Source organism: Benincasa hispida, chromosome 7 (genome assembly GCF_009727055.1).
Source record: "Benincasa hispida cultivar B227 chromosome 7, ASM972705v1, whole genome shotgun sequence".
In the NCBI taxonomy this organism is placed as follows: domain Eukaryota; kingdom Viridiplantae; phylum Streptophyta; class Magnoliopsida; order Cucurbitales; family Cucurbitaceae; genus Benincasa; species Benincasa hispida.
The window spans coordinates 46,752,380-46,763,758 of record NC_052355.1 but is presented as its reverse complement, the minus strand read 5'-3'; the positions used below and the strand labels follow the sequence as shown (position 1 = coordinate 46,763,758).

Below are 11,379 nucleotides of genomic sequence, written 5' to 3'. Positions count from 1 at the left end.
AAATTGACATCTTCATTCCCATTAACTTTGTCCTTTTAACTTCTTTTAACTTCGTGAGTTTTTAAGATATTAGAAAAAACACTTCAATCTTATAATTTTTGTGTTGAATGTCTTGAATCTGTTACATGACGTTTCAAATGATCAAGTACGAGAGTCCCACTAACTCTAAGATTTAGAGAAATCAACTATATAAACTCTTTAACTTTAGAAACATTATTTATTCTGTATTTTGTAACATTCTTTCTAATAAAATTATTCTCCCTCTACCTCGTAGTCGTAGCTAATACACTGTTAATGAATCATGTAAATTTATGCATCGATTTTCTATTTTTATATATATATATATTCGTGTGCGGGAGAGTTTGCGTCATCGTCATCCTAGGATGTCTTGGGTGCGGTTTCTGTGGTCTGGGGGTGGTATTCCTCGGCACTCTTTTTGTGCCTAGCTGGCTGTGCGGGATAGGTTGGGTACTCGATATTGGGTTAGGAGGTAAAATGTATCGTCTGATGGTGTGTGTGTCTTGTGTGTGGAGGGTTGGGAGTCTCGGGATCATTTATTCTTTGAGTGTGGGTTTGGGAGAGAAGTACGGTTGGGTGTGTTGTGTCTGTTGGGGTCGTCTCATCGAGTGGCTGGGTAGGATGTCGAGCTGAGTTGGGTTTGTCGAGTGGGGGCGGTTAAGGGGTACGGAGTAAGTTGTTTCGAATCTTCTGGTGTACTTCTATTTATTATATCTGGCAGGAGAGGAATCCTCGGCTGTATGGAGGTCGTCCAAGGACGGCGTCTGCTTTATTCCATCGTATTGTTTCTTTGGTTCATGCTCGTGTTGTTTCTTGGCGAGTTGATCTTCTTGGTCTTCACTAGTTTTTATTAATGTTATTTCTTCCTTATTATTTTCGATTTTTTGTTGTCTTTGGGTGTTGCCCTCGGTTTGTGGGGTTTGTTTTGTTTCGTGACTGTTTCTCTGGACGGTTATTATATTTCTTTTGCTATGACTTTTGATATCTGGTTCTATTAAGAGTTCGAATTTTGTTGTTGCTTTGTTTACTGTGGTGTCTTATCTCAAGCTGTGGGATCCACCCGTTGTTATATAATAATATTACCTATTAAAAAAATGATAATAAATAACTCATTTATTTAGATATGTAGGAATGGAATTTATAAAGAAGTGAAAATAAAAATGGATAAAAAATTATTGTATAAAAGAATATAAATACATGTGTACGATAAGAATGAAATTAATTATGTGTAATGATTTGATAGGGTAAGTTAAGAGTTGCTAGGAAATTAAAAGGAAGCAACGGAGAAGAAATTAAAGAAGGTGAAGAATTTGTGGGTTGTTGATGTGATTGCATATGGTAATCTCTTACGTTGAGAATTTTAGGCTTTTAATTTTTATCCCTAACTATCATTGGAGTCAGGTGAAAGACAAGACATATGAAGTTGATCACAACCTTCTGGTCTCTTTTGGTCTACTCCATAATCGATATCCTCATCTTTTTAACTCATATTTAATCTCCATAAACTTTCTTTTTTATCTAAATTTTACGTTTAGTTGTGTTATCTAACCGGGAACTTAATTATAGATATAACAATCAAACTCAAAGTATTAGTAAATATAGTAAAATATAAAAAAATTTGTAGATATACTAAAATTTAGAGATCCATCCGTGAAAGAATATTGTATCTTTAATAGGTTTTTATATATTTGCAATACTTTGAAAATGTAGTTATACACTTAATTATTAATCCTAAAAGTGTTGCCCATAGTAATTATTCTATATTTTAAGTTTTGATTTCGTTTTTTATTTTATTCTGAGCTTCAAGATTTACAGTTTTAATATTGGTTTCTTTTATTAAATATCCAGTATTAATTTTAAAAATTGTAATTAGACTTGGTTTTTAACTATTGAAAAATGAGACTTTTTTTTTTATTATTTTTGAATAATTGAACAGAATCCCACTTTAGCTTATAAATCATTCCGTCTTTCCGTGCAATTTCTTGTCTCTAATATTCCATTTCCCAAAACCCAATGTTTCAGACTATTTCAGAGTTGGAAAAATCAATCTCTCAGTGGGGAGTTCGCAATATATATATAGAGAGAGAGAAAAAAATAATAATATTTAAATAATATTTATAAATATTAAAATTTTAAAATGGGTTTTGCTGTCTCTTATACACATCTAGATGTGTATAAGAGACAGATATATATAGAGAGAGAGAAAAAAATAATAATATTTAAATAATATTTATAAATATTAAAATTTTAAAATGGGTTTTGAGTGAGTGTGGTTGATCTTATTTTACCAAAAAAAGAATTATGTTGTCTTTAGTAAGATGCCATGGCCCTTTGATTGAAGCATAAAATGAAATATCTCTATTTGTGGATCCACCCTTTTCTTTTTTTTCGCTTTTTGAAGATGGGGTTATCTTGAATATCGAATGAGAAAATTTATAAAGAATATAACCTTTTTTTGGGGAATAGCCTACATATTTTATTCTCGTTTTTGTTTTCTTTTAATTCAACATTGTTATACTTCAATCTTTTTTTTTTCTAATAGCTTCTAGAAGAGTCACTTAAAAAAAAAAAAAAAAAACACGTTCCTAATTTTAAAATTATGTTAAAAATATACACGATTATTTTAATAGAAAAAACTACTAGAAATGTTTTCAAATCTTATAAAAGGTCATTGTCTATCAGTGATACTATTATCGATATATAATGATATTTTGCTATATTTATAAATAAGTTGTTTTGTAAACTACCCTAAAAATATTGGCATATTCAAAATTGTGAATGTTTCATTATCATTTAAAATTAATTTACTGTTTAATTTTACATTTTTTAAGTGTTATATACATTAATCGAAATTATTTTTGAATTATTAGAAACATGTTTCAGAATGATCATGAACATGACATAAAATTCAAAGAATGGGTGGAATGGAGCAAGTTTGGAGAATCCATTTTCCACAAGAAGTAAAATTAACTTTTTGTCGATATATAAATAATAATTAAGTTAAACTACAAATTTAATCTTCAAATATTGAGGTCTATCTATTTAGTCCCTAAACTTTCAAAAGTGTTTAGAACTCTCAAACTTCCGATATTATATCTAATAAGTCATTGAACTTTAAAATGTCTAATAGGCCCTCCAACTTTCCATTTCATGTCTAATAGAATCTTTTTACGTATTCAGAATTTTTTAAAGAAAGTAATCTATTAGATAAAAATTTTAATGTTCAAAAACTATTGAACACAAAATTAAAAGTTCATGGATCAAATTGAACACAAACCTCAAAAATCACTTACCAAGCTTACAATTTAACTTAATGATTATAAGATCTTAGACTTTCTATGACTTTGAGTTGAGATTTACCTTTCATGTAGTATTATTGATGTTGATTGATCAATTAGTAAATTCATGTTTGTGATTTTGTTAAAATTAAGATTCTAAGCTAAGGTAGTTAAACGTGAGAAGTATTTGTATGATAAAAATGTGACTATTCAACATGGTTAAAATTACCTACCCAACATCAAAATGTAAGATGGGTCTCACAAACTTATTTAGTCATGTCACATGTTAAACTCGAGGTCAAACCATGCTATAAAATCAAAATATTCAATATTAGGAAAAAAAAAAGTGGAAATAGATTTGATTGAAGCATCCACGGATTGCTAAGACTGTACTACCAACTCCAAATAAAGACTAATTCATTTCAACTTTGCTTCATAAACCGTGCAATTAAGGATAATGGATGGCTTTTCATCAAATAAAATGGAATTTTAGCAAAAGGATTTTGATTGGAACAACAAACCAAGTTGTTCAGTTGATACGTTTGTTCATACATGTTGCCTATCCGAAGTTCAATTAAACTATAACTTAAAATGGTCACAATCTAAGAAAAAGAAAGTAAAAAATCAAAGTAAAAATTTTGTCCAGATAGAACGTCATCAAAGACTAATGCGTCTTAAGGATGGAAGGTTTCTTCAACGAAAGTGTCAAAAGGAACCTTCCTTTAGATATTAAAATAATCAACAATACCATTGTTTTCTTTGTTTTCATTTTTTTTTTTTTTCCAATTTTGACCATATGGAAGAATCGAACTTCAAGGTTAATAATACATGTAATATGCCAATTGAGGTACACTCATTTTAGTATCAACAATACCATTGTTGCCTACAAATTCAATGTTTGAAAGAGTAAAAACAAGCCAATTTGAGTAGGTGAATAGGCATTACTTTAATGTAAATCATAAATGAATCAACATCCAGTCTTTTAAATACCATAACATTAACATTTCTTCTAAAATTATGTACACATACAGAATATCTCCAGTGGAAAAGTAGCTTCAGATAAAAAAAAAAAAAAAAAAAAAAAAAAAGGTTTGATTACATGGTTTATATAGTCGTCATAGAGAATTGAATAGATCAAAGACAGGGTTAACATCGAATGGGTCGATCATAGGTTGGGGGTAGGGAGGGGCAATTTTCATTCATATTGGCATAAGGTTCTAAAGTATTGTATTGTGGCAGTTCCATTTTGTACTCACCAAGAATCTGGCAAAAAGGAATTCTATCACTTTCATAGTTGCACCAAGTTGGCAGGCGTGTATGGTTGTCCTCAAAAATCTTCAGCATATATGCATCCCGAATCTGTAAGACAATAAAATTCAATGTTCAAATAAAAGCCTGCGGGAAAAGGAATGATTATTAGTTGATACATGTTCAAAGTTTTGAGACATACAGTGAACTCTGTTACTTGAATGGAGCTGGATACAGGACCAAATATTCCAGCCTCCTTGTACATTGCAAGGATAAAGGCAACACATGTAGTCGATTTCCCATCGCTGTATACCCATTCATCTTGTTCCGGAATCGTAAGCAGTACATCAAAAGGAATTCCTCGCTTTTCAGTCTCAACTAGAATGTCGTGCAAGTCCAAATCCTGAAAGGAACAAAAGTTAATAATTTAACTTTTAACTTTAGAAAACAACAAATGCTCTGTACATTTGAGAAACGTAAAATTAAAAACAGGTTTGGATGATTATTTTCAAGAAGTTCGGATGATAAATATGAACTAGAATAGTCGTATAGAAATGTGAGCCTAAAACAGATTTTGGTTGAATTTTTCATGATCAGCATGCATATGTATTTCTAAAGAGAGAACTAAGAAACCAGTATTGTGTTAGTACTTGAGGAATTTTTAGAAAAACATTCGTCTTTCAACTGTTAGTCAAATAAGCTCTCAAGCTTTGATAAGGTCTACCATGCATAGATCGATGAAACAAAATATGCTGAGATTGTACCCAAAATGTGATGAAGGGAATTTTCATTTGCATTGAAGTTGGCAACTCAAGTGGCACCCAAAACCAAATACTTTTAGCATAACAAGCCCTCGCTACCAAGCTTAACTCCTTTCTTTAAGATTGAAGGTTTTAATTCGCATTCCACATTTGTTGTTCTCAAGGGAAAGAAATGTTTATATATAAGTGTTCCATTTTAAAACACTTCTTAAAATGCAGGCCAAACACAACATCATAAGAGGATGTAATTATGATCTGAATATAACAAAGTCGGGATTACTTGGACTATCCATAAAATAAGGGAACAAGGCAAATCTAAAGAAGTTCAGGCAATTACAAAGGACACCTCAGTGTGCTTTTTTTTTTTTTTTTTAAATAGTACCCATGAATATATGGGTAGCTTACAAGCATATTAACTATTCTCACGAGACAAACGTCTAATCAAGGTAACTCTTAGGATATTATTATTATTATTTAGGGGGAAATTTATAATTAAAAATAATAATAATAAAAAAAATCATTTGTAGAATATTAAATCTTAGGCAAGGGCCACCATAGCTTGAACTCTTCTTTTTTTTTTTAAATTGAAAATAACTATTTTCATAGAGGAAAAAATGAAAGAATACAAGGGTAACAAAAAACCAGCCCATCAAAAGGAGAAGAACCCTCTAAAAAAGAGGCTCCGACTATGCAGAATAACACCTATTGAATGGTACAAAAGGCCTTCAAATTTGAAGTCCAAAGAGAAACATGATAACATACAAGGGACCAAATCTCACAAGGGTCCCTCTCCACACCTCTAAAAATTATATTGTTCCACTCACCCCAAAACACCCACAAAATAGCACACACCCCTACAAGCCACAGAAAACGACCCTTCCACCCACAGGGCGGGTTAAGAAGGAACTCCTCAAGAAACACCTCCATATCATTGTGACAAGCCCCCAAACCTCCAAAAAGGTCTAATACAAAAAGTCCCAAACCAAACTAGAGAACTCGCAATGCCCAAGAATATGGTCCATGTCTTCCTCAGCCTTTCGATAGAGAATATAACAGAAGGGGCCCACAAGTGAGGGCATCTTCCTCTTAAGGCGATCCATAGTGTTAACGGTCATGTAAGACTTGCCAGTTAAAGAACCACGCTTTCCTAGGAATCTTAATCCTCCACAACATTGAAGAGACGAACAAACCTACAAGGATCAATCAACTGACAAAAGAAAGACTTTCACGTGAATCCTTCCAAAGGGTCAAGATTCCAAAACCTCACATTACTTCTCTCATGCCTAAAAGGGTGGCCCTCAAGTAAGGAAAGAAGCTCAACCACCTCTGTCGTTTCTCTAAAAGAAAGTGTGCAACGAAACCCAAAGAAAAGGAATAAGAGTAGCTGAACTCATTTTCATTAAGCCCTTTAGTATTTTACATTGTTCCTTATATTGACCATAAGTCAATCCATGAGGTCTCGAGTGCTCATTATGGTTTGTGAACAAGAATTAAATTCTATGAGATCCCTTTTTCCTTATTCCTAATTCCTAATAGCCAATGGAAGGACAATCGACTTAAGCAATGTTTTAAAAGGCTAAAGGCGACCATAAGGTTTTTCCTCTTCAACAGGCAAGGCGTAAGCCTCAAGGCGATATGAGGCAGTATGAAGCATAAGCCTCAAATAGTTAACTAAAAACATTTTGCAAAACCTAAATTGGTATGACCAAGTAATGTTAAACATGATAGTCATATAAGTGTAGAAAGAAACTCCACCCCCACAATTTTCACTCAATAAAAAAAATCTACAAGGATATCTTCATCATCTCTACTACTACTATTATCATTAATAGGATTCATTTATACTATAAATGTTTGCCTTCAAAGTTCTTAAGGTCAATGGTAAAAATAGTCTTAGTTCAAATTGTCACATTCAAACCTTAATATTTGTTAAGAATTAGGCAACTGACTATTATTTTTCTAATCACTAGGCGAGGCATAGAGATCTAAGCCTCAATGCGTTTTCACAAAGATGCAAGCCTCTTTCGTGAGAGGCATAAGCCTCTTACGATTCAACAAAGGTGTAAGTCTCGAGACTAAAACTTAGAGCCTTGCCTTGAGGCATAAGGCTCAATAGCATTTTAAAACATTGCAATTAAGTACCTTGTCAAAGGTTTGAATGGTAGTCCTACCAAGAGAGTTGTTTAATGTTTACATCAATGGTGAAATTTTGTGGGTAAATTTTTTTTGCCTTCAATCCAATTATGTTTAATGTTGTCAAAGGTTAGAATGGTAGTCCTACCAAGAAAGTTGTTTAATGTTTACATCAATGGTGATATTTTATGGATAAAAAATTTTTGCCTTCAATCCAATTATGTTTAAATTTTGCCTTCAATCCAATTATGTTTTTTACTTCAAAATTAGTTGTGCTGAAAATTTTCTCTCATTTATCTGTGTACATAAAAAATGAGTCAAGATTGCTGACATACCTCAGTTCCGAGCCGCTTGTTCAGAGCTTCATTCCACATGTTTGCAGCATATGCTGGCTGCAACCTAGTCCACATAGACATGACAGAAATAACCTGCAAATGTGAACTTGTCAGCAAAAAAGCTTACACGAAAGGAGGTTTTTTATACGTGCATCATCCTTAGATATGTATATCCATATTATGCACATATGTAACCAACACTCATCCATCCACACTGCAACATGAATGAGTTCATTCCATACATCCATAGACAATAAATAATAGAATCGTGAAAAATATGATCAAACGCAGGTACACATTGGCACTACAAAAAAAACATTACAGGTTGAAAAGAAAACCAAAACCTACCAAGTGAGCATCAAGAGGAGGAGGAAAGTTGTCAGTTACGGTATCAATCCAGCTAAAAATCATGTTGTGATAACCATATGGCTTCCCAGACATGCTTCGTGCAAATTCCCATGCTGCAGTAGAGTTGAATTTTGCACGCATCTCTGGATGCAAAGGAAGCAAGGCTACTTGTGGATTTGAGTTGTCCTTGAGTGCCAACTCCCACCATTCATCCCATGGAATCACCACAATGATTTCTTCACCCTATGAAACACATGAGAAAATTTCCCTGAAATTAAAAGATCAAACTCCAATTCTATCTATTTATTTGTTACTCATAGTCACATGCATTTGATTAATAAGCTGCCAAATGATGTTTTCATACCTTCTCATTCTCGTGTCCTGATTCACCAACCCAAAGATTACCCTGTTCATCCTTCAAGCAAACTGCTGTATGACCAGCAAAAGACCCCGTTACCCACTTTTCTAATGTCTCAAAGCCTCCCCACCGTCCACGAATTTTGGACACGGCTAAGAAATCACCAGAATGAACATCGTCTGGATTGATAGTTGCTTGCCAAGGCTGGGATCGCTTTTCAAATGTAGCACCCATGTGCTTCTTAAGGAAAGCTAAATTGGCACTTTGTCCCCAAATGGTGTTGGAAAACAAAGGTAACACATCTACCAATGAGAGTAGAGTTCCCAACATCCCAGACGGCATAAGAAAAACTGAAATCCCATGTTGCTTAACCTGCTCAAGTATCAACCATCATGGTTAGCAATGTGCAACTACATTTTAGAGCATTTGATAACAAAAAAGTAACATTAAAACATACATATTCCAACTCAGCAGGTTCTTCCCATGACTCAAACTTCAATGTGTGCTCCCGTGCAGAGAAATAATAATCCCATGTAATCCTGTAGGGTGTTGCAAAGACATATAGATCCATACAGGTCCAGCTGTGTGCTGCAGATGTCTAAAAGTGGGAGGAAGTAATGAACACAGAGATACACATCAAAACGTAGGTTCGCAAAGCTATATATAACATCTATAAGTCTAAAATCTGTGGCAGATGATCGTTTTTTAAGAACCCTTTAGTTTAGAAGCCACTAATATGAACAACAAACAAGTTGGGTTTTCAACCCCCGTGGAAGTAGAATTCGATTAAAATGTAACTAAGAACGTTGCCAAAGCATCGAAACTATAACAATATTTGGTTTACAAACTAATCCAAGTTGCTTGGAAATTAACCACCAAGGGCCAAATGCTAAGGCGTAGAGTTCAAAGCTTCTTGATTGAGAAGGGCAGATTAGACAGACAAATTGCATTCAACTATTTGAAGTTCAACCCGAACTCGGTGTAATAACAACATGTCAATGCATAAAAGGGGAAAGTAAAAGAACAGAAAAGTCAAACCTTGAGACGGAGAACACCACCTCCCAGACCTCTATCGCCTTCAGTAAGATTAATCTGAGCTTCGTTAGTGAAGAAGCAAGCTCCTTTCCACTCAATCGTTCCATTACTGGGAGTCACTGACCCAACATAAGACGGCAACAAATCCACGGCAGTGTGGAAATTATTAAGCACCGGCCACGATATCTGTCGTGGGAGAACCGGAAGAACATCGTTGGCCCTGAAGGGCAACTTCAGAGCCCGACCCAAATTCGCACCGAAACCTAACGCAAAAGAGCAAAGAACCAATACCCATATTGTTGATCGTGAAGAAGAAGACATGGGTTAGGTATCTTCAAGAATCTGAACCAAATTCGAAGCGAAATTTGGGATTAAAGTTGCAGAGAAGGGAATCAAACCCTAGGGATAATTGGGCATTTAGGAACAGTCAAAACTAGAATTGATTGGGAAAATCCATTTGGAATGAGTTTGGGAAAGGAAATTTTGGACTAATTGATGTTCATTGAGGGTTCCGATTGACGATGGGGTTGGTCAAGGAGGAACGACGTGGCGTACCCGATAAACTCTCGGGCGTCTTTATGGATATTTTCAACTTATCATTTTATTATTTTTTTTATTTTTTTATTTTTTTATTTTTTTATTTTTTTATTTTTTGGTTTAATCTAAATATGAGCTGTTCTAAAATCTATTTAAATTTTATTTGTCTTTTAACTTTTTTTTTTTTTTTTTTTTTTTGCTACAAATGATTTTAGCTAGTAACTGAGGTTAGATGTTCCAAGTTTTGTGGGAATACATCACACAAATACGGATATTAATAAAATATTAAAATAATTAAACATAATATATAATAAGTATTTACAAGATACATGATTATATATATGAAGTGTATAAACAGTGATATTTGACTTTTTGGTATTAAGAATTTAAAATAAAATTGTATCGTATTAGATGTATTTGATAATATATTTATAAATTATTTGTTTTAATGTTACAATGCTATGTAATTATTTTTTTAATACAACTATTGTTGGGTGGGGAACTGAACTTCCGACCTCTTAGATCGGAGTACATGTTAATTCCACTAAACTAGTTTGACGTATAATTATTATTTTATAGTACTATATAATTTATAATATATTATATTGTGCATACCTAAACTACAATGCAATGAATTTATAATATAAAATAGGAAAATTGCTATTTTTAACCTAAAAAAATTTTATCCTACAAAACAAACCTCTTTTTCAAAAATTATTTTTTCTATCCTCTTTTTTACTTTTCAAAAATTTAAGTGGATGGTCTTACATGGTGAAAATACTATTTTGTCCTTATTCAATTTTACATTTTTTAATACAACTTTTTAATCCCAATTTCAATTTTAAACTTTAAATTTCATTTTCTTTTTCACCATTTTTTTGGTAAGTTTCGACTAATATTTGTTGTAGATTTGTTGTTATTTTTTAAAAAAATGGAAAAGGAGATTTCATTGGGATTTCTTGTAAATATTGGAGAATTTCTTGGCAAAAATATATTGGAAAATTATCCCTCATTCAATATATTCACGTAATAACATTTTTTTTACCAGAAATTTAAAAATTAGAGAAAATCAATAAATTCCGAAATTCTATTAATTTTTCTTTAACTCAAAATATATAATGGTAAATAAAAAATTTATTAAAAAGTTATCCTTACAAGAATTCCTGTAAATTTAAATTTTAAAAAAAATTAAAGTAAATTTACGAAAAAAAATTGGAATTGAAATTTTCCGTAAAGATTGGAAAATATAGAAATTTTCGTAAATCTCAATCGATACGAAAAATTCATGGGAGTTTTTTTTTTTTTTTTTCCAACTCAAAACTAAAAAG

At 32.5% G+C, this 11,379-nt stretch overlaps 1 protein-coding gene across 1 annotated transcript; it reads right to left on the bottom strand.

Moving 5' to 3' along the window:
• Window positions 1–4,237: 4,237 nt before the first annotated feature.
• On the bottom strand, window positions 4,238–10,060 carry LOC120081733. Its single transcript, XM_039036835.1, has 7 exons — window positions 9,518–10,060; window positions 8,937–9,077; window positions 8,486–8,851; window positions 8,122–8,364; window positions 7,774–7,866; window positions 4,747–4,947; window positions 4,238–4,655 (listed from the first exon to the last, which is right to left on the bottom strand). Exons 1-7 carry the CDS (start codon window positions 9,833–9,835, stop codon window positions 4,443–4,445), a joined length of 1,575 nt encoding a protein of 524 aa, XP_038892763.1. The 5' UTR covers window positions 9,836–10,060; the 3' UTR covers window positions 4,238–4,442.
• Between the last annotated feature and the right edge of the window lie 1,319 nt (window positions 10,061–11,379).